Source organism: Scyliorhinus torazame, chromosome 6 (genome assembly GCF_047496885.1).
Source record: "Scyliorhinus torazame isolate Kashiwa2021f chromosome 6, sScyTor2.1, whole genome shotgun sequence".
Classification (NCBI taxonomy): domain Eukaryota; kingdom Metazoa; phylum Chordata; class Chondrichthyes; order Carcharhiniformes; family Scyliorhinidae; genus Scyliorhinus; species Scyliorhinus torazame.
The window spans coordinates 268,586,813-268,610,391 of record NC_092712.1 but is presented as its reverse complement, the minus strand read 5'-3'; the positions used below and the strand labels follow the sequence as shown (position 1 = coordinate 268,610,391).

At 48.4% G+C, this 23,579-nt stretch overlaps 1 protein-coding gene across 1 annotated transcript in view; it reads right to left on the bottom strand.

Annotated features, from left to right (window-relative positions):
- Positions 1-23,579, bottom strand: part of kdm1b (lysine demethylase 1B) — a 274,704-nt gene that overhangs the window by 81,836 nt on the left and 169,289 nt on the right. Inside the window, exons 11-13 of the mRNA XM_072510250.1 lie at positions 22,450-22,584; positions 19,541-19,712; positions 11,728-11,855 (exon numbers count right to left, since the gene is read on the bottom strand). Coding sequence (XP_072366351.1) covers positions 11,728-11,855; positions 19,541-19,712; positions 22,450-22,584 — 435 coding nt within the window. The remainder of the gene's footprint in view (positions 1-11,727; positions 11,856-19,540; positions 19,713-22,449; positions 22,585-23,579) is intronic.

Sequence of the window (23,579 nt, the reverse complement as noted above, 5' to 3'; positions counted from 1 at the left end):
CTAGCCCCCAGCTTGGCTTGACCCGGACTTTCACCACCTGAGATATTGCTCCCGCCACTCCTCTCCAGAACCCCTCCAGTGCCGGGCATTTCCAAAACATATGGACATGGTTCGCCGGGCTCCCTGAGCACCTTCCACATCTGTCCTCTACCCCAAAGAACCTGCTCAACCTCGCCCCCATGAAGTGCGCTCTGTGGACCACCTTAAATTGTATCAGGCTGAGCCTGGCACACGAGGAGGAGGAATTAACCCTACCTAGGGCATCAGCCCACAGACCTTCCTCGATCTCCTCCCCCAGCTCCTCCTCCCATTTACCCTTCAACTCTTCTACCAGCGCTTCCCCCTCTTCTTTCAACTCCTGGTGTATTTCCGACACCTTGCCCTCCCCGACTCATACACCCGAGATCACCCTATCTTGAACTTCTTGTGCCGGGAGCAGAGGGAATTCCCTCACCTGTCGCCTCACAAAGGCCCTCACCGGCATATATCTAAAGGCATTTCCCGGGGATAACTTGAACTTCTCCTCCAGTGCCCCTAGGCTCGCAAACGTCCCGTCGATGAACAGGTCCCCCATTCTTCCAATCCCCGCCTGATGCCAGCTCTGGAACCCCCCGTCCATCTTCCCCGGGACAAACCGGTGGTTACCCCTGATCGGGGACCACACCGATGCTCCCATTGCACCCCGGTGCCGTCTCCACTGGCCCCAGATCCTTAGCGTTGCCGCCACCACCGGGCTCGTGGTATACTTTGTCGGCGAGAGCGACAGCGGTGCCGTCACCAATGCTCCCAGGCTCGTTCCTTTACAGGACGCCATCTCCATCCTCTTCCATGCCGCCCCCTCTCCCTCCATAACCCACTTGCGGATCGTCGCCACATTTGCTGCCCAGTAGTAGCTCCCCAGGTTTGGCAGCGCCAACCCTCCTCGGTCCCTACTGCGTTCCAGGAACCCTCTCCTTACTCTCGGGGTCTTATTCGCCCACACAAACCCCATAATACTCCTGCCTACTCTCTTAAAAAAGGCCTTAGTGATCGCGATGGGAAGGCACTGAAACACAAACAGAAACCTCGGAAGGACCACCATTTTGACCGACTGCACTCTACCTGCCAGCGAGAGCGGTAACATTGCCCATCTTTTGAAATCTTCCTCCATTTGCTCCACCAACCTCGTCAGATTCAGTTTACGTAGGGTCCCCCAACTCCTGGCTATCTGGATCCCCAGATACAGAAAGCTCCCCTCCGCCCTCCTCAGCGGTAGGTCCCCTATCCCTCTTTCTTGGTCCCCCGCCTGTAATACAAAGAGCTCACTCTTCCCTACATTGAGCTTATAGCCCGAAAACGCCTCAAACTCCCTTAGAGTCTGCATGAGCTCCACCATCCCCTCCATTGGATCCGCCACGTACAGCAACAGGTCATCCGCATATAGCGACACCCGATGCTCTTCTCCCCCTCGGACCACCCCCCTCCATTTATTAGACTCCCTCAATGACATGGCCAATGGTTCGATCGCCAATGCGAACAACAGGGGGGGACAGGGGGCACCCCTGCCTCGTCCCTTGGTACAGTCGAAAGTACTCCGACCTCCGCCGGTTCATCACTACACTCGCCACCAGGGCTCTGTAAAGGAGCTTAACCCAGTTGATAAACTCTACCCCGACCCCAAACCTACGCAGCACCTCCCAGAGGTACTCCCACTCTACTCGGTCAAAGGCCTTCTCCGCGTCCATAGCTGCCACTATCTCCGCCTCTCCCTCCTCCGATGGCATCATTATCACGTTTAAGAGCCGCCGCACATTGGTGTTTAGTTGCCTGCCCTTTACAAATCCCGTCTGGTCCTCGTGGATTACCCCCGGGACACAGTCCTCGATCCTCGTGGCCAACACTTTTGCCAGCAACTTTGCATCCACATTGAGGAGCGAGATCGGCCTGTACGATCCACATTGCAGTCAGTGGGTCCTTGTCCCGCTTTAGGATCAAAGAAATTGTCGCTTCCGACATTGTCGGGGGCAGGGTCCCCTCCTCTCTTGCCTCATTAAAGGTCCTCACCAGTAGCGGGGCCAACAGGTCTGCGTACTTCCTGTAGAACGCCACCGGAAATCCGTCCGGTCCCAGGGCCTTCCCCGCCTGCATGCTCCCCAAACCCTTACTCAGCTCCTCCAACCCAATTGGTGCCCCCAAACCAGCCACCTCTTGCTCCTCCACCCTCGGGAATCTCAGCTGATCTAGGAATCGTCTCATCCCCTCTTCCCCCGCTGGGGGCTGGGATCTGTACAGCTCTTCATAAAAAGGCGTTGAATACCTCGTTTTTTCCGTTGCACTCTGGACCATAGCTCCCCCACCATCTTTGACTCCCCCTATTTCCCTCTCTGCCGCCCTCTTACGGAGCTGGTGTGCCAGCATCCGACTAGCCTTTTCCCCATACTCGTAGGTCGCCCCCTGCGCTTTCCTCCACTGTGCCTCCGCCTTCCCTGTGGTCAACAGGTCAAACTCCGTCTGGAGCCGTCGTCTTTCCCCAAGTAATCTTTCCTCCGGGGCCTCTGCGTATTTCCTGTCCACTCTCAAAATCTCCCCCACTAACCTCTCCCTTTCCATACCCTCTGTCTTCTCCCTATGAGCCCTAATGGAAATTAGCTCTCCCCTGATCACCGCCTCCCATACCACCCCCACCCGCACCTCCCCGTTGTTGTTGGCCTCCAAGTGCCTTTCGATACACCCCCTCACCTTCCCACACACCACCTTGTCCGCCAGCAGTCCCACATCCAGCCGCCACAATGGGCGTTGGTCCCTCTCCTCTCCCAGCTCCAGTTCCACCCAGTGCGGGGCATGGTCCGAAACGGCTATAGCCGAATACTCCATCCCCTCCACCCTCGGGATGAGCACCCTACCCAGATCAAAGAAATCTATCCGGGAGTAGGCTTTGTGTACATGGGAGAAGAAAGAAAATTCCCTGGCCTGCGGCCTTGCAAACCGCCATGGGTCCACTCCCCCCATCTGATCCATAAACCCCCTAAGTACCTTGGCCGCCGCCGGCCTCTTTCCAGTCCTTGATTTGGAGCGGCCCAGTGCTGGATCCAACACTGTATTGAAGTCCCCTCCCATTATCAGGCCTCCTATCTCCAGGTCCGGAATGCGCCCCAACATGCGCTTCATGAATCCTGCATCATCCCAGTTCGGGGCGTATACATTTACCAACACCACCCACGTCCCTTGCAGCCTACCGCTCACCGTTACATATCGCCCTCCATTGTCCGCTACAATAGTCTTGGCCTCAAATGACACCCGCTTTCCCACCAATACTGCCACCCCTCTATTCTTCGCGTCCAGTCCCGAGTGGAATACCTGTCCTACCCATCCCTTTCTTAACCTGACCTGGTCCGCCACCTTCAGGTGTGTCTCTTGGATCATGGCCACGTCCGCCTTCAGTCCCTTTAAGTGCGCGAACACTCGAGCCCTCTTCACCGGCCCATTCAGGCCCCTGACATTCCACGTTATCAGCCGGATTGGAGGGGCTCTCACCCCCCCCCCCCCCCCCGCCGACTAGCCATCTCCTTTTCTGGGCCAGTCCCGTGTCCACGCCTCCCTCGTCCCCCAGAGGGTGGACCCCTGTCCTGACCACCTCTTCTGTGTCCCATTCCCTTTCGGCCAGTGCAGCAGCAACCCTTTTCCTCCCCCCCCCCCCCTCCCCCCGCTAGACCAGTCTAGCTTTTTTGCTCCCCCCATGTCACTCCCGTAAGTCAGCTGACGCCTGCTGACCCCGGCTTCCCCCCGCCATCCCATTGACCTCCCCGCGTGGGAGTCTCCCAATCCATATGCATTCCTTCGTTCCCCTTCCCGCCTTTCTTCCTGCACGCAGGAAAAAACCCCGCGCTTTCCAAAGCCCGCTCCGCCCCCTCTGGCGCAGCTCCTGTCACGGCCTTGTCTTTCTCCCCCAGCCCATGTAACATTTCCTGCGCGTGATTGACCCCCTATATACAACAACCATCACACATCAAATCCCAAAACATCCCCCCCACCCTCACAAACCCTCAGTTAGAGTCCAACTTTTCGGCTTGTCCAAAGGTCCACGCCGCTTCAGGCGTTTCGAAGTAATACAAGGACTGTGGCCCTTGTATGTGACCCACAGTCGCGCTGGCTGCAGCATTCCGAATTTCACTTCTTTCCGGTACAACGCCGCTTTGGCCCGGTTGAAACCCGCTCTCCGCTTTGCAACCTCCGTGCTCCAGTCCGGGTATATTCTGATCTCTGCATTGTCCCACTTACTGCTTCGCTCCTTCTTGGCCCATCTCAGGACCCACTCTCTGTCCGTGAACCAGTGGAACCTCACCACCATCGCCCTTGGCGGCTCATTTTCCTGGGGCTTCTTCGCCAGCACCCGATGTGCCCCGTCGAACTCCAGCGGCCTCGAAGAGGCCTTCGTGCCCATCATCGCCTCGAGCATCGTGCTCGCTCCACTCCCTCAGGGAGACCCAGGATTCGCAGATTCTTTCTCCTCGACCTGTTCTCCAGGTCTTCGAGTCTTCCCGCCCACCTCTTGTGTAGCACCTCATTCTGCTCCACTCTCACCGCCAGGCCCACGAGCTCGTCCTCGTTCTGACTGACTCTTTTCTGTACCTCCTGGATCTTAGCTTCGTGGGCCTTCTGCGTGATCCCGAGTCCTTCAATTGCCGAAAGCATAGGCGCCAACATCTCTTTGCGCATCTCCTCGCGCTGCTCCTCGAAGCAGCGCTTGATGAACTCCTGCAGCTCCCCTTTGTCCCTGGCCGCCGCCATTTTGTTTTCTTTCCCTCGCTTCTCCCGTTGCTCCAGTGCCGCTCCTTTGGCCGTCACACTTCTGGTCCGTTTCATAGAAGTTGGCAGTGTTTGCTTCACCAGTCTGCCCCAAAAAGTCTATGGAAACTCCTGAAAAAGGTCTGAGAGTCGGCTCCAGACGGGAGCTGCCGAATGCGCGACCTACTCCTCCATGGCCGCCACCAGAAGCCTCGTCCCTGCTTCTTCAATGGCCCTGGTAGATCTTTTCACAGTTATTCCCTCTGCTGCTAGAATTCATCTTTGATAGAGTCAAGCCAGATTGCAGCTTTAAGCTTGCCCTTCCCCCGCCTGCATGCTGGAAGAGGCCCTCGTCTACTGCTGCAGCTCAAGCCAAATCTTTCACTGTTTCTGCCGGGTCTGGTAGCCAAAAGACACAACAGTCCTGGAGGACACTGTCAGGGGAATGCTGCAGCCTTCTTCCCACACCGGGAAATGTCAAACAAATGCCGTGGGGGCCCTGTAAAAGAGCCCAAAAGTCCGTTCCAAGCGGGAGCTGCCGAATATGTGACCTAGCTCTGCATAGCCGGAAGTCGTAATGCTGTTCTCACCAGCTCCATTTACCAAACAGTAAAAATCAGACATCTTGCTCAATGCAAGAATCTACTACCTCTGATTTTGCCTATTAACATTTTTGTCTTGGCCAGTGCATTAGTGCCTTCACCCTACTACAGGCCTGCCTCCAGATAACCGTTGCTCTCTCACCACTCCATACTCACTCCAAGAAATGCTATAATCTGGGAGCTGGCTTCAAGTTCTTTAAAGACAGGTACTGCACTTTTATGAATAAAGTCATATCAAGAACATTTTAAAACAAACTTACAAAATAATTCCTGGATCAGAGAGACTTAACATGCAATGCTGCCGAGGACAAGATGCAAACAGTTTCTTGTAGCTTTCTGCCCAGGATGGCAGGTCTTCACTGTTTGAACCATGCAGCATGTTTATACCATAATTTTAAAGATTAAATCTAAAGATATGAAGTGTTGAATACTTTAAACAACAAAGACAACACTGTGGTGTTGGGTGCTCTGATGCACAGATGAACCAACACAGTTGTATTTGGTACAACTCTTATTTTATTTTAACTTTTATATACAGTTCGTTCTGGATACTCTGCACGTGGTGTCTCCCGGAGTGTGTCGTGTAACAGGTCTGTCCTTGTCCTGGTCTCCACCTAATACTGGCCACCAGGTGTCGTGTTTGTCCTTTTATACTGTCCCTGTCCTTGTCTGTGATTGGTTGTGGTGTTGTGTGTTCTGATTTGTCTGTTGGTGTGTCTATCATGATGTGTGTGTTTGAATATCATGACATCCCCCCTTTTTACAAAGATATGTGCCTACTTGGTTATAAATATAATTGTGTCGTGTGTGCATCTAAGAGTGTGTGTGTGTGATATTTACAGCATGTGCATACGACGTAACTATATACATGGGGCGATGTCGGGTGCGTCATGCTAATGAGGTTGTACCGTAACAAAACATGAATGCAAAAAAACTTTGACTAGTGGTCCGGTCAAACGATATCTGGAACAATAAAACAACAGGTTATAATACAGCAGTGTTTAACGTTTAAACATATGAGCAGTGTTATAAGTCCAGTCCAATAGGTGTGCGACGAATTCGGATTGACCGCCTCAAGGGTGAGTCAAGAACCACCGGCTGATGTGCAAGCCTGGTCAACTTCTGTTTGTTCACTTTCGGCATTACAAATATCCGTCCCATTTTCTGGTTCTGTATCCTCGCGAACATGTTTGTCAACTTCATTGAGGTGGCCTGATTCAGGCACCTGTGACACCTCAAGAATAGGCTGGTCCTCAAGTCGGTTCAGCTGTGGCGATTTGGGTTCACACTGGTTCACATTGGACTGTTGGAGGTGATGCTGTTGTGGCCTGGTCACGGGTGGCGATGGAAGGGGCATGATCCGTGGCAGCTCCACAAAGTCATCCTTGGGAACCAGTGGAGGATCCGGCGTGTGTGTACGGTTCAGTTGCGAGCGTGGAAGGCGGCGCAAGGCTCGCCGATTGCGCCTACGCACCAATCCATCCGCCCTGCATACCAGGAACGAGGTGGAGTCTTTTTTCTTTCTATGTTTGTGGTGGATGGCATCTTGTAGCCGATGGGTCGTTGCCATTGAAGAGGCACCATCACTAATGTCATGCAAGGCGATGAATGTGCCAGATGTTGAAGTCGGCCGAGACCGTGCACGCTGGTTCCGGCCACATGCTGTGCTGGAAGGGCGACTCCGCAGAGGAACGTCGAAGCATGTCGCCTTGGAGAGAGAATTGTTGCTTGCATCAATGTCTGGCGGTGGCGCGAATTGGTGTGTCCGTCTTGGACCGCCGGTGCTGGTCGCCACTGCCGACCCAGTGTGACTGCCACGCGATCCATTCCCTGTCGCCGTGGCATCCGCCGTCACCCTGAGCGTGCCATCACCGAGGCCGCGACACTGCCCATCCGGAGCAAAGTCTGGCGTACGCGAATCAGAGTCGGCGCTTGGCTGCTCCCCATCTGGAGTCCGGTCTACCTTCCGTCGATGCTCCCCATCCGGAGTCCCAACAGGTTCACTGGAGGCAGCCGAGATTCCCTGAAGCTGCACTTCTGGAGTCGGAACATGCAGGAATGCACCGACCAGTGGAGAGGCTCGAGTCATCAAGGGTGGAAGCGGTGCGGCGCCACCGCAGTCGTCAGTGGTCCCACCATGATCGTCGAGTGCCTCTGTACGCACTAGGCGAGGTCTGTCACCTTGCACCTTTTGCATGGGAAATGGGATGCTGTCGTCACTCGTCTCACATCCCGTGGATAGATCCTCATTAGCAGCTTGCTGTTCACTAGGGTTGGGTAAATTGTCAGAGTTTTCATCTGGTGGTGCAAACCATGTCGGTGGACTGTCATTGTCTTGCCATTGTCCTTCATTTGGGCTTTTCTTCTTTGGAATTTTAAATCTTCCCCCAGACATTGCAGAACCTTGTTTATTACCCTCAAATTCTCCCATATGTATGGTCTCGAATGTAGGATCCAATGTTTCTTTCGACATTGTACTATTTTCCAAAGAACATTCCGTTTCACTTTTCTACTCAGGTACCTCATATGTATCTTTGTCTAATGTACATGCCTTCATAGTCTCTGGGTCTGATTTTGCTGGGACTGGCATGGTCACAGTCTCTCTTTTACTGTTCTCAATTGCCCACATTATACTCCCCAGACATAACTGCTTAATCTCTGGGGTTAGTGTGGTACAATAGATAATCGGGTCGACCTTATCTGCATCTTCACCATTAGTGGAAAGCACACTTGGTTCACTTGAAACTGCTGCGGGTTTTAAGTTCTTTATCTGGCTACTCGATGTCGGTGTCCTCAGGATTCTTGCTCCAATGTTCTGCTCAAGGTTTGAAGAGTCATTACTGACTAACTGCTGGTTTCCAAAGTTGGGACTTTGCGGTGTTGTGTTGAAGGGAGACATTTGTCCCTGCTGTAGGTATGATTCAGGTTGTGTTATTTACATTAACTGAGGATCAATGTCTTGTCCATTTTTTTTTCGTACTAAAACACTGGCAATTCTCAGTCTGCTCCTTGCAAGTTAAACATACAAGTAATTTCTTTAGCAAATCCTCAGCATCCTTCTGTGACCGTGCAGCATTATTAATCTCTGTTCGGCTATAATGATCCTGAAGGTCAGCGCATAAACCTTTTTCCTTCGGGCTTGGAAGAGGAGATTCCTTTGGCTTGTCTTCAGTTGGGCTTGAACAGTCATCAGCGCTGTGCCCTTCATTGTAGCATGAGAGACCGTCATGGTCATGCTGCTGTGCAGTGGAGCATGGTAGGCTGTCATAGCCTTCTTGTTGTTCACGTGAGCATGGCAGACTTGCATCGTCTGCCGCTGGTTGGTCAGGAGAGGTTGCTAGACCCTCATGGTCTTGTTCCTGCAAGGACTGCGCATCGGAGTCAAGCGTTTTTTCTTTCGTGGAGTCTGTCCACGAGCTCGCTGTGGAGGCTTGTGACACTGGAGTCACTTCTTGTTCGTGCAAGGACTGCGCTCTGGAGTCTTGCGTTTCTGCAATTGTGGAGTCTGTCCACGAGCTCTCTGTGGAGGCTTGTGACTCTGGAGTCACTTGTTGTGCATGCAAGGACTGCGCTCTGGAGTCTTGCATGTCTTCTTTCAGAGAGTCGGGAACGCTGAGCGGGACCATGCTCTGTGTGGCAGCAGGCCGCTCTCTGTGGGCTTGCACCGCTCCCTGTCTGTTAATTTCCGGCTGCGGCATCATCCTGCACTGATGAGTTGGGACGTCATATCTGCTGGGTTGAAGATCTTCAAATCCGAAAAATGAATCCGCATCTGTGTAGGATTCAATGTGAGGGTCGCCAATGTGCAACACGAAAGGTTCGTCCGAGTCGTAGTCGTCTAGGACCATGGAGCTGTCATTGGGCTCGCGAGGTCCAGAAACAATGTAAAGATCGTTATCGAAGTATTCGAGGTCGGAATCATCGGCTTGTGCGTAGGTAACTGCTTGTTGCAGGGTTCTTCGGAGGTCAAATTCATCTCCTGGGTCAATTTGCGGCAATGTGCTGTCATTCCAGGTGAGGGAAGGTTGTTTTACAGCTTTAACAGATTTTTGTTTTTTTTGATTTGGGACGTTTCCCTTTTAAATTGGATTTGGGACGTTTCCCCTTTAAATTGGTGCGGTCTGGGGCCTCTGACATCCTGACGCTCGGAATGTAGCACGTAGGAAGCGACTGCGCATGCGCAGATCGCTGTTCCTTTACCGATGACCGTTTTCTTGACTGCGCATGCGCAGCGTCTCGCGCATGCGCAAACGAAACTTCCGGTTCTGCGCACTGCTCGCGCAACTGTGCTAGCGTGATACCTTTAGCAAGATGGCCGCCGACCTCGACCCAGCCCTCTCTCAGGCCCGGGATTTTGGCCTCTGGGAATTCGGCCTCCGGGATCCCGGCCACGAGGTGAGTACTGCCGCTTTTCTTACCTTTACTTGCCGATTGGAGTGCGTTTTCCTCACAGTACTTGGCAAATTTGTCCAGGACTGCCTGGTAATCGTACCTTTGCTGCCTCCTGAAGAACCTGAACCTTGTGAATATTTCTTTTGCCCTTGCACCGGCGATGGTGAGGAGAAATTCAATTTTTTCATCATCATCCAGGTCTTGGAGTTCAGCTGCCACCAGGAACAATTCAAACATTTGCCGGAATCGCCGCCAGTTTTCGCGGAGATCGCCGTGACACTGGAGCGGCTGCGGAACCGGGCGCTCGTACATCTTGCCTGGGTACTGCTGGTTGTCTCTGTACACTGAGGTATGCCGGCAGGTATCGATCCACTCCTGCACCATGTGATGTTGGGTGCTCTGATGCGCAGATGAACCAACACAGTTGTATTTGGTACAACTCTATTTTATTTTAATTTTTATATACAGTTCGTTCTGGATACTCTGCACGTGGTGTCTCCCTGAGTGTGTCGTGTAACAGGTCTGTCCTTGTCCTGGTCTCCAGCTAATACTGGCCACCAGGTGTCGTGTTTGTCCTTTTATACTGTCCTTGTCTGTGATTGGTTGTGGTGTTGTGTGTTCTGATTTGTCTGTTGGGGTGTCTATCATGATGTGTGTGTTTGAATATCATGACAAACACCAAGACCAGTGCTGGCTAACTGATATTTCAAAGGTTATGGGATGCAGGGTAGAATTGAAGGTAGCTTACTGGCTCCAGTTTGCTCCAACCTCCCCTCTATAAAATACTGTCATATTTCAGCCTTCTTTTATCAACAAATCCAAGGCATTCCATTATATCTTTTATAAACTCCCCATGCTTATTCCTCCTTGACCACTCTCAATCACAGATGCCAGCATACCATTCCAGCTGCCCCACATTCAATTTTCTCAGATTCGATCACTCCACCCAAAGTACACCTTCCACTTACCACTGCTCTGACATCTTGCAGAAAAAACCTCATGCTCTCAGGTACAAGCACCCCTTCCTACTATTTCTATATTTTAAGACCCCCAAAAGTACAAATTATTGATCACTGGAAATGCTACAGCTATAAAAGCTGTAGCTCGTTGGTTGAGCTGTGTTTCAACTTCATAACATCTAATTAACATTATTTAATTTTTCTAGGAGAAAAGGAGACATGCACGTAAGCTTTAGCTGAAGAACAATACGGGGGGCGGGATTCTCCGACCACGCGCCACGTCGAAGAATTGCCGACGGGCCACGCGAATCGTGCCACGCCGCCCCAATGGGATTCTGAGAGCGGAGAATCGGCGCCATTGGGGCCGGCGTGGCGCAGGTTGGGGGCCGCTCCACGCGGCCACCACGTGATTCTCCAGCCCGAATGAGCCAAGAAGCCATACAAAAAAAAGAGTCCCGCCGGCGCCATTCTAACCAGCTCTGAGAAGGCGGGACCTCGGCGTGGAAGGGTCAGGTGGCAGCCTGTGGGGGAGCCGATGTGGCCTGCCACACGATCGGGTCCCACCGATTGACAGGCTGGCCTCGCAGTCTCCCGGTCTCCTTTATTCCATGCCGGCGCCTGTACTCCTGCGCCATGTTGGGTCGGGGCCAGTGAGGACAAGGGAGACACTACGCATGTGCGGAAATCACGCCAGTGGGACTGCGCATGCGCGCATCCCCCGGCGGCCATTCCACGGCCGGATCAGCAGCTGGAGCGGCATGAACAGCTCCAGCGCCATGCTGGCCTCCCGTAGGGGCCAGAATTGCTAATCCTGGGCTGTCAGGAAACGCGACGGTGTCAACACTTAGCCTCAGGATCAGAGAATCCCGCCCCTGAATTTCCATGGTGCACAATACCATAAGAATATTGTTGATTGGCAAAATTACTGCTTTTACTAAAATCAGCGTTGTCTATTATTGATCATATTTTCCTATAGTATGCAGAAGGTTCATTAATAATTAGTTTCTTACCTGCTGCAGATTGCTACCACAAGCATATTCAAGATTACCAAGATGAAACTGTAGCACTTTGGCTTCTAGTTCACTGAACTGGACTCCAGATTCTTGAATAAAAGTTTGGTAGATTTCCTCAATCTTTTCTGCATACAGAAAAAAAAATTGCCATCATGTTTATTTTTGTTATTCACCAGCCTCTGTATGCAACAGGTCACCCATCCTCTGCCATTTCTATCTGATCTAGCATAACACCACCAAACACATCTTCCCCTCCCCATTGAGCATTTAGAAGAGACCATTCCCACTGCAACACACACTCTTCAGTCATCCTCAACACTGTTCCTGTTCTTACCATACCTTTCCTTGTAAGTGCAAGATTCCAAAAATTCCTTCCGGATAAAAGAGACTTACATGTAGTACTTCTTTCAAGTGAAGATACCATTTTTGCTACTCACAATGTGGTCTGCACTACACTGGGGAAACCAAATGCAGATTAGGCGACTGCTTTGCAAAATACATCTATTCAGTCCACAAACGTGACTTAGAATTTCTGGTCACCTGTCTTTTTAAGTCTTCACCTTGCTCGCACGCTGACCTCTCTGTCCTTGGCTTCTTGCAGGGTAAATGTAGACTCAAGAAATAGCACCTAATCTTTTGATAGGTAATTTACAGTCTTCAGGACCAATTAAATATGGCGTGCCACAATTTCAGGCCATAATCTCTGCCCCATTTTGCTCCATTTCTCCTCAGCTTTTGGTTTTACTCTTGTTTTTGTTTGTTTACAGAAGTTATTCATCATTCTGCCATTCATGCCTCCGTAAGAAACATCTTTTTTAAGTTATGCCTTTGGTCTTGCACTATTTAGTCCCTCATCTGCCATCCTATTACAGACTCTCACATTGACCTTTTTCTACCCTCTCCGTTACCAATTTGAAAATTGCTTCAATTTTTAAACTTTTCCCAGGTTTGTTGCAAGATTATCGATCTGAAGAGTTAACTATTTCGCTCTCCACAGATGCTGCCTGATCTGCTGAGCTCTTCCACATTTTCTGTTTTTTATCAGATTTCCAGCATTTGTAATATTCTGCTTTTGTTTTTAAAAAAATATCAAGTTGGGATAACACAGCCAACCATCTCTTATCCTCAGTCAAGTTCGACTCAGAGTTTAGCAACTCAGTGTCACAGTAATCAGTATTTGGTAAACCAATGGAACTAATTTTAGCTGATTAAAGCTAAAAGTGTGATCCAACATATACATAAACACTAATTCCTGAGGCAAATTATCTGAAAACTTACAAATTCATTCAAGTCTTGGAGATTTTCAAATAACCGAAAGTGGGATTAGAATAGATAGGTGCTTGATGACTGGCGCAGGCACAATGGGCTGAAGGGCCTCTTTTTGTACTGCAAAACTCTATCACTCCATGACTATGACTAAAATGTACCTCCATTAATTCTTTAGAATTTTAAAGGCTACATGTGATTTAGAATAAAAATGGTTATTAGTCCTTCACAAAGGCATTAGCTGCATGCAAGACAAATAAACATTCCTTAATTAGGTAGAAGGGCAAATATGGAAACATACTGATGAACCACAGGAATGTCCAAAGGACCAGTGAGAGACAGTCGATCAATGAACAAGAATGCAAGATGTACAGTAACCTCTTGAACCTTCAAGTTTTCAACCAAAATGTACATTCTTTCCTTTTTGCAACTGAAAACAGACAACATACTGAGAAACCTGTCTTACTTAAAACTTGTTATTTCTTTTGACATCTAAACATCTTATTTAAAACATCGTATACTTGAGCTCCTTAGAAAGATGTTATTATGCAACAAAGTGGGGGACTTCCGGTGACGGCGATGAGCGGAGAAGTCACACATCAGGTAGCTCTCCTCCCACAAAGCTGAAAAATAGGCTCTTTTTGAATGAAAAAGCATGCTAACACCAAAAAAAACATCCCCACACTACTACTACAACACAACGAGAAGAGAAAAATGCCAAATAGCAGCCACTCCAGAGGACATGTGGAAACCAGGAGCGGAAAAAGCCTGGACAAGCAAGCGAGCGAGCTGGCTTACACACGAGGCGGCAAAACTCGGGCTTTCCACACGAGAATCCCCCCCCCCCAACCAAGCCAGGGAATGGGTGGAGGATATTTCTCACAAGAGGATTGAGAGAGCATCGGAAAGAGACAAAGACGTACATTTAAGCTGCGGTGAAGGGCGCGGTTGCCGAAGCTCTGGCGCCCATGCAGGGGGCCCTGGTAAGGCAGAAAGGCGACTGGAAGCCAGGAGGAACCGATCAAGGAGCTGGAAAAAGCTGCAACAGACCAGGGCGACTAGATCATTGCCCTGGAGAAGGAGGTGGCAAGGCTGTGATGCAGGGGAATTTAAAAGGGAAAATCAAGGACCAGGAGAACCGGTTGAGGCGTCAAAACTTACAAATCGTGGGCCTACCGGAGGGGATCGAAGGTAGGAACCCCACAGACAATGTGGCCCAAATGCTGGGCAACCTGGTGGGAAGGTTTGCTACCCCAACCCACCAGAAATCGACAGAGCGCACAGGTCGCTTCACCCACAACTGGGGAACAGCCGAGGGCGATATCACTAAGTTGCACTAATACCAGGACCAGGAACGAATCCGGCGCTGGGCGAGATAAACCAAGAACTAACTGGGAAGGCCACCGGATTTATCAGGACATTGGAGCCGACCTGGCCAAGCGGCGGAGCAAATTTAATAGGGCAAAGGTCACGCTGTACAAAAACAGCGAAAGTTTGAGATGCTGTACCCAGCCAAACTCTGGGTCACGCTCCAAGGCAGGGAGCATATTTTCATGGCCCCCGCGGACACGACAAGTTCGTCTCGGAGAAAGGACTAGAGAAGCGGCAGCAGGGACAACAATTAAGAGCCCACAGGAAGAGACTCTTAATGCTTGTTTACTTTCCACATTCTGTACTGCCAACTGTGAACCACCACCATATCGACCACTTTGCGCAGGACTGTCCTGCCTCGTCTGGGGATGAGAGGGGAAAGAGAGGAACATAGGAACAAGTGCAGCAAAGTGTAGGAGAAGGGGAGGGAAATGGCTGACAAGAAGCTCAAGGATCGGGCGATGGGAGGATGCACAACTAGCCCCGGGAGTGGTTCACCAGCCGAGAAAGCAGGCAGCCACAACAAAAATAGCCCAGATTAGGGACAGCAAAGGCAACTTAGTAGCGGAGCCGACTAAGGTCGATGAGGCATGTGAGATCTTCTACTGGGGGGCTGTACACCTCCGAGCCCCCAGCAGGGATCTTGAGAATAAAACAGTTCCTCAATAGACTGCCAGTCGTGGGGGAGGCTAAGAGATGGGGCCCGGAAGCACTGCCAGAACTGGGAGAAATCATGGAGAATATCAACTCCATGCAGGAGGGGAAGGCGCCGGGACTGGACAGTTTCCCAGCAAACATCTACAAAAGATTTGCAACAGCACCTGCGGGAGTGGTTCACAGATTCATTGACGAGAGGCACCCTGCTGCCTACGCTAGCACAAGGCTTAATCCCACTGATATCTAAGAAAGACAAAGACCCAACAGAATGCGGTTCCTACAGACCCATCTCGTTGTTAAACGCAAAAGCGAAAATACTGGCCACAATCCTAGCCAAAACACTGGAGGGCTGCGTACCAGAGGTGGAAGCAGAAGACCAGATGGGCTTTGTCAAGGGTAGACAGCTAACATCGAACATCAGGCGCCTGCTGAACGTGACTATGCCCCATCCGGGGAGAGAACACCCAAGGTGATCGTCTCCCTGAACACAGAAAAGGCTTTCGACAGAATCGAATGGAAGTACCTCATAGAGGTACTGGAGCGGTTCGGGCTTGGAGCAGGGTTCACTGCCTGGGTGAAACCCCTGTACAAAGCTCCCACAGTGAGTGTACGGACAAATACCACCAGCTCCAAATACTTCCAGCTGCATAGAGGCACAAGGCAGGGATGCCCGCTATCCCCGCTGCTGTTTGCCCTCGTGATTGAACCACTGGTGATCACGCTCAGGGCGGCAAAGAACTGGAAAGGAGATCCGGAGAGGAGACAGAGAGCACAAAGTCTCGCTCTATGCTGATAACCTTCTCTCCATCCCGTACCCATGAAACAGCATGGAAGGAAACATGGTGGCCTTGAAAGAGTTGAGCCTTCTTGGGCTGCAAACTTAACCTGAGCGAGATCTTCCCGGTGAACCTACAAGAGGGAGGGGCAGAGCTAGAGGGGTTGCCTTTTAAACAGGCTCAACACAAATTCCGCTACCTGGGGATCCAAATTGCTCATGACTGGACAGGGATCCACAAGTGGAACTTGACCAGCCTGATGGAGGAAGTAAAAAAGGACCTGCAGAGATGGAACACACTCCCACTCTCCCTCGCGGGGAGGGTGCAGACGATCAAGATGAACGTATTGCCCAGGTTCCTCTTCCTGTTTAGATCCATCCCGATCTACATCCCCAAGGCCTTTTTCAATTCACTGGACAAACTGATTATGACGTTCATGTGGGGAGGGAAGACAGCAAGGATCCCAAAGAGAGTACTGCAGAGAACGATCCATGGGGGGCCTCGCCCTCCCAAACCTGCAATATTACCACTAGGCAGCAACCGCGGAGAGGGTAAAGAGGTGGATAAAGGAGCCAGAAGCCGAGTGGATGCTTATAGAGGAGGGCTCCTACAGAGGGACCTACCCCCAGGCCCTAGCCACAGTGGCACTCCCATCCCCAGCTAATATATATTCAACGAGCCAAGTGGTGGTAGCAATACTCCGGTCCTGGAACCAACTGTGACAGCATTTTGGGTTAACCAAAATGTCCGACAAGGCCCCCGTCTGCAACAACCACAGGTTCACGCCTGCAACTATGGACGCCACCTTAAAAAAGTAGAGACAGGATGGGGGACACTAACAGTAAGGGACTGTTACACCGACAACAGACTGACAACGCTTGAGGAACTGACATAAAAAATCCAGCTGATGGGGGAACGAACTAAGGTACCTGCAGATCAAAAACCTCTTACAAAGGGAAACGAGGATGTATCCACGACCACCATGACAATCACTGCTAGAGGACCTGCTGGATGTGGAGATCCTAGGGAAAGGAAACTGTTAGGACATATATGGGCGATGGCTAAGGGGAGCGAACACCCAACTGGACAAGATGAGGGGGAAGTGGGATTTGGGGTTTGAAATAGAGTGGGTACTCTGGAGCGAAGCACTGCACAGAGTCAGCTCCATCTCCACATGCGCAAGGCTAAGCCTAATGCAGCTAAAAGTGATACACAGAGCCCACTTAACCAGAACCCGAATGAGCAGTCTCTTCCCAGAGGTGGAGGACAAATGTGAATGGTGCCAAGGAGACCCGACTAACCATGCCCACATGTTCTGGTCTTGCCCCAGACTTGTTGGGGTTTGGACAGCCTTCTTTGAGGCAATGTCCAATGTGGTGGGGATGAGGGTGGAGCCTTGCCCAAGACTGGCAGTCTTTGGGGTATCAGAACAGCCAGATCTCTTTACGAGGAGGAGGGCTAACGTCCTTGCCTTTGCCTCCCTAATTGCCTGCCGAAGAATCCTGCTCAGCCGGCGGTCAGCAGCACCACCCAAATCTGCAGACTGGCTTCTGACCTATCGAAATTTCTCCAAATGGAGAAAATTAAATTTGCCATCCGAGGGTCGTAGCCATTCACTCGGTTGTTCCAAGACCTGTTTGTAGCCAACATCTGAGAAGTCAAAAAACAGGAGAAGGTAGCCACTACACAGCAAGGACAGCGGTGGACATGGAACCCAACCATGCTCAACAAAACTACCATGAGAAGTAGTATAAGACGATAAGACATAGGAGTAGAATTAGGCCACTCGGCCCATCAAGTCTGCTCCACCATTCAATCATGGCTGATATTTTTTTCATCCCCATTCCCCTGCCTTCTCCCCATAACCCCGGATACCCTGAATAATCAAGAACCTATCTATCTCTGTCTTAAAGACACTCAGTGAATTGGCCTACATAGCCTTCTGCAGCAAAGAGTTCCACAGATTTACCAACCTCTGGCTGAAGAAATTCCTCCTCGTCTTAAGGTCCCTTTCGTCTGAGATTGTGTCCTCTAGTTTTAGTTTTTCCAACAAGTGGAAACATCCTCTCCACATTCACTCTATCCAGGCCTCGCAGTATCCTGTAAGTTTCAATAAGATCCCCCCCATCCTTCTAAACTCCAACGAGTACAGACCCAGAGTCCTCAGCCGCTCCTCATACGACAAGCTCTTCATTCCAGGGATCATTCTTGTGAACCTTCTCTGGACCCTTTCCAAGGCCAGCACATCCTTCCTTAGGTGCGGGGCCCAAAACTGCTCACAATACTCCAAATGGGATCTGACCAGAGCCTTATACAGCCTCAGAAGTACATCCCTGGACTTGTATTCTAGCCCCTCACAACATGAATGCTAACATTGCATTTGCCTTCCTAAATGCCGACTGAACCTGCACATTAACCTTAAGAGAATCGTGAACAAGGATTCCCAAGTCCCTTTGTGCTTCTGATTTCCTAAGCATTTCCCCATTTAGAAAATATTCTGTATCTTCATTCATCCTTCCAAAGTGCATAACCTCACACTTTTCCCACATTGTATTCCATCTGCCACTTAATTGCCCACTCTCCGAGCCTGTCCAAATCCTTCTGCAGCCCCTTGCTGCAATACTACCTGTCCCTCTACAGATCTTTGTATCATCTGCAAACTGAGCAACAGTGCCTTTAGTTCCTTCTTCCAGATCATTAATGTATATGGTGAAAAGTTGTGGTCCCAGCACCGACCCCTGAGGCACACCACTAGTCACCGGCTGCCATCCTGAAAAAGACCCCTTTATCCCCACTCTGTCTTCAGCCAAACCTCTATCCATGCCAGGATTTTACCCTTAAATAAGTTAGAGCCCATGGTGTTATCAGTCTCCGGCGCGGCACCTTATCAAAGCCCTTCTGGAAATCTAAATAAATCACGTCCACTGATTCTCCTCCAACATAACAGGAGCAGGGTGGTACAAGTACCAATGAGGGAAGAAGATGATAAATGACCAAGGGGAGGTGGGAGGTTGGGGGGGGGGGGGGGGGGGGGGGGCGCGCAGGGAAAACAGCCAGAACCACACAAATACCTACTGGGGAACAAAAAATAGGAAATCGTAACCACCACTGTAAATAATGCAAGAACCACCACGATGTAAGTATGTAAATAATAGAAACCGACCGATGTGTAAATATTTTTCTTTAGTCTCTGTCTCCTCCGAACTGTTTGTCCACGCTTATCCTTGATTTGTACACCACAAAAAACTCAATAAAAACATTTTTTTTAAATAATACAATAAAGTGCAATGTGGAAAGGGATGGGGCATGATGGAAGAGGAAAATGTATACAATTCCCAATTTCATCTGAAAAGAACAAAAATGGTTTGTACATGTGCAGCAGCAACGATCAAAATTAAGCCCTGTTAAAATTCATCAACACTATTGAATCCACATTATTCACCCAGAGTTGGGCCTGCTCCCTGTAAAATTTGTGATGGGTAATAACATAACAAATATGCAATAAAAATGTCTTGGGCACTTTTTACAAAAAAAAGATATGTGAAAATTCCAAATTTGCTAAGTACATATAGAAACTTGGGTTGCAATACTAAGACTTTTGAGGTTTCTAAACAAATATGAAATCCCCAGCATGGTGTCATGACTTTTATTTCCCTCTTGTGTTGGATCTTACAAGGACTAATTCCACTAACTCTGAACTTGAAAATGTATTCCTGAAAGTCACATTGAAGACAACCCACCTCCAAGAGGAACGTCTTGGAATTGTTTCTTGTCCTTCCTCCATTCCGCAACAACATCCAGCATGGCATTGAAATGGAAGTCAATGCATTTGTCAATGGTGGGATCAGCCACCCTTCCACCTTCTTCTATGAGATCACACCTATCCCTCAATTTGTGCATTTTACTTCCAATCTGCAGTAGAAAATAATTTCAGAAGAATTCAACAAAGCTTAAACAAAAAAATGTGTATAGCAACAAATAAACTTAAGACTTCTGCATGTATGTAAATGTCTACCATTACTACCTTTAGGACAGAGACAACGGTTCCATGTTACATGATGATGCAATAAAGCAGGCTGCTGTCATTGTAAAGTGCTGCCCCTCATGATTGCAAAGTGTCTGCTCATGTTAGCAGTTTCCTACTCAATCAATAGGAGGAGGTGGCAAGAAGGAAGAGGAAGAGAAAGCAAAGAGCTCAGTGACATACAAACAATGGTCAACATGGAAGAGGAACAGTAAAGCAACATCTGGGCACATTCCTCTATGTCTCTGCTGCTAGGCTTTTTGGGAGCTAGAGGTAAAAGCATTGTAAAAGTGTGGACTAATGGATTTGTGTTCATATTAAGAGAGTTTCCCTGTGGATTGGTTAGAGACACTGTGTTCAATCTAATAAGATGACGTAGTTAATAAGAGGAACCAGGGGTTGAAGCAGTCAGGTGTTGAGATTCAGTTCTAGTCTGTGGGTGGAAAGCAAACTGAGCAGCAGTTTCTGAAGAAATCCAGTCAGAGATTCTGCATTATTCTGACAGGGTGTCAGGTCTCTTTCTTTAAAGCAATCTCAAAAAGATTTCTCTTTCTCAAAATGGCATATTCAGGACAACTCTGCACAACAAATATTCCGGAGCGCTAACTGTATTTAAAAATGGATTGGGATCAGAGATGGAAATAAAGATAGCAGTTGAGGATTATTGTCACTGTAAGTTAGCATTGTTTAAGGGGTAATTTTAAGTTATTTTCTTGTGTAATGTTAAAGATATTTTAATACTGTGTTAGTAATAAATTTGTTTTAATATGCCATATCCCTATTTTGCGTGAAATCACTCCTGAAGCAAGGTATTTTTTCCGCAGTCTTACAAAATTCAAATTATTCATTGGAGTTTCTGTCCAGTATCCTAGCCACTATTGGGGTCTGGTCCAGGATTGTAATACTGCATAGGAAAATATTTTCACAGCTCAGAGATCAATCTTTGCCTTAAAAACTTTTTCAACATAAACAACTTGCTGGAAATTTCAGTAATTATGTGAAATGGAGTAAAGAGATTTTTAAAAAATATTCTTTTATGGGATGTGGGTGTCACTGGCAAGACCATCATTTGCTGTCCATCCCTAAATGGCCTCAAGAAGGTGATAGCCTTCTTAAACAACTGCAGTCCATCCATTTGAGGTACTCCCACAGTATTGTTAGAACGGGAGTTCTAGAATTTCCTCCAGCTAAAGTGCAGGAACAGCAATATAGTTCCAAGTCACAATGGTGTGAGGCTTGGAAGGAAACTTTCAGTTGGTAGTGTTGCATGCAACTGCTGTCCTTGTAGGTTTGCCAAAAGAACTTGGGTGAGTTGCAGTGCATCTTTTATATAGTACACACTGCTGTATGTACTTCGGTGTGCATCGGTGGTGTAGGAAGTGAATGTTTAAGGTGATGGATAGGGCGCCGATTAATTGGACAGATTTGTTCTTGATGGTGTTGAACTTCTGGAGTGCTGCTTGGAGTCACTCATCCAAATGGAAAGTATTCAATAATAATCCTGACCTGTGCCTTGTACATTGTGAATAGGCCTTGGGAAATTAGGAGGGGGGTTAATCAACTCAGGATTCCCGGTCACTGACCTGCACTTATAGCCACAGTATTTATGTGCAAGTCCAGTTTGGTTTCAAGTCACTGGTAACCTCAGGATGTTGGCAGTGGAGAAGTACAGTGATGGTTATGTCATTGAATGTCGAGAGGAGATGGTCATTGCTTGCCACTTGTGTACCACTATTAGGCCAAACTCGAATATTGTCCAGATCTTAGATGTAGACTGTTACAGGATGAGGAGTTGCAGATGGTACTGACCATGTTTTTTTAAATATTCAGTCATGGGACGTAGGCGTCGCAGGCTGTGCCAGATTCTATTGCCCATCTCTAATTGCCCTTGAGGGGGCAGTTAAGAGTCAACCACATTGCTGTGGGTCTGGAGTCATATGTAGGCCAGACCGGGTAAGGATGGCAGATTTCCTACTCTAAAGTGAACCAGGTGGGTTTTTATGGCAATCAACATTGGTTTCATGGTCATCATTAGACTTTTCATTCCAGATTTTTATTGAATTCAAATTTCACCATCTGCAGTGGTGAGATTTGAACCTGGATCCCCACAGTATTACTCTGGGTCTCTGGTTTAATAGTCCAGCGACAATACCATTACGCTAACGCCTCCCCAGATGACGCAATCATCAGCAAACATTCAGCTTCTGATCTTGTGATGAGGGAAGATCATTGATGAAGCACTGAAGATGGTTGGGTCTCGGACACTACCCCAAGTTTCAAGAATAAAAACTGAACTTCCCCTCTTTTACTACAAAGATTCTTCGGTAAAATTTCATGCACCAGCACCAATTTACCTTTTTTTTGGAGTAGGGAGGTGGTGGTTAGAACAAACTAAATATGCTGAATATAAACAAAACAATATTTAAGGATACACACAATACCTGAAGCAAGAATTGCAAACAAATGCTGAATAATAGGATACCAATAAAAAGAAACAAGGTTAAAAACGTACAATTACAACCAATCTTCACAAAGCCACATAAAACCAATGCAACTTATGAAATAAATATTAAAACAAGTTAATAAATAACGTAGTCTTAATATTGCTGCTATATAGAAACCCACTTGCTCACACATTAGCGCTATAGGGTTGTTAATGCAACCATTAACAATCTGTGCTCCTTTTCCCACAGTCACGCCAAGAGAATGGTCATCCCAAACACGCCCACCAATCCGGTCTCTGGCTTCCAGCACCATCACCTAATTTAAAAAATACGGCATGGTCAGAAAATGTATTTCTCTTCAAATTGGTTACCTACAGATGTACTAATACCCATGGTCGTTACAAGTTTCTGAAAACACACTCAGGATCTATTTTAACCCATAATGTCAGTCTATTTTTAGTGACCAAGCAATTTATGAGAGCAAAGCTAAAAAGACTGCAGATCAAGCAAGTCAGTCAACTGAAAATTAAATGGCCAGTTGAAGGAAAAGAATATTTAAAGCAAAACATCTAGTTGCCAAACAATGCTTAAGATAAGCAAGCATGGGTGGTGCAGTGGTTAGCACTGTTGCCTCACTGCGTCAAGGACCCGGGTCTGATCCCGGCCCTGGATCAATTGTCTGTGTGGAGTTTGCACATTCTTCTCATGTCTGCGTGGGTCTAACCCCCTAAACACAAAGATGTGCAGGGTAGGTGGATTGGCCGTGCTAAATTGCCCCAAAACTGGGGAAAAAATGAATTAGGTACTCTAAATTATTTTTTAAATTCGCAAGCACCCATTAATAAAATAACCGTAAAAAGGAAGAATCACATTATGTAAAAAACATATTTAAATGACAAATTAAATTTCTTTAAAATTCATCGAGTATCACAGCTTTAATAATAGAAACCAGTATTTTCCCTCCTACTGATGTCAGACAGGTCAGTAGCCCCTACTTATTTAAAGAGAAAATCAACCAGGAATTCTGCTCATGATCGCCAGCCAATAATCCTTTTTGCATATAATCCCAGACGCCACATTATAGAATATCAGTTGGCAACACAGAAGGAAAAACTTCGAACACAAGATGTTTCCTTTCCTTGAGCACACTTAATTAACATCTAAAATGTATTATTTTTCCTAAATGGCTGGAGAAAACAGTTGCTTGATCTCTGCAAGAACCACTCACCTAAAGAAAACTGCTCACCACTGACAGGTAAATGGCACATAAGAACATGGAAACTGGAGTATACCATTTAGATCCCCCACCCT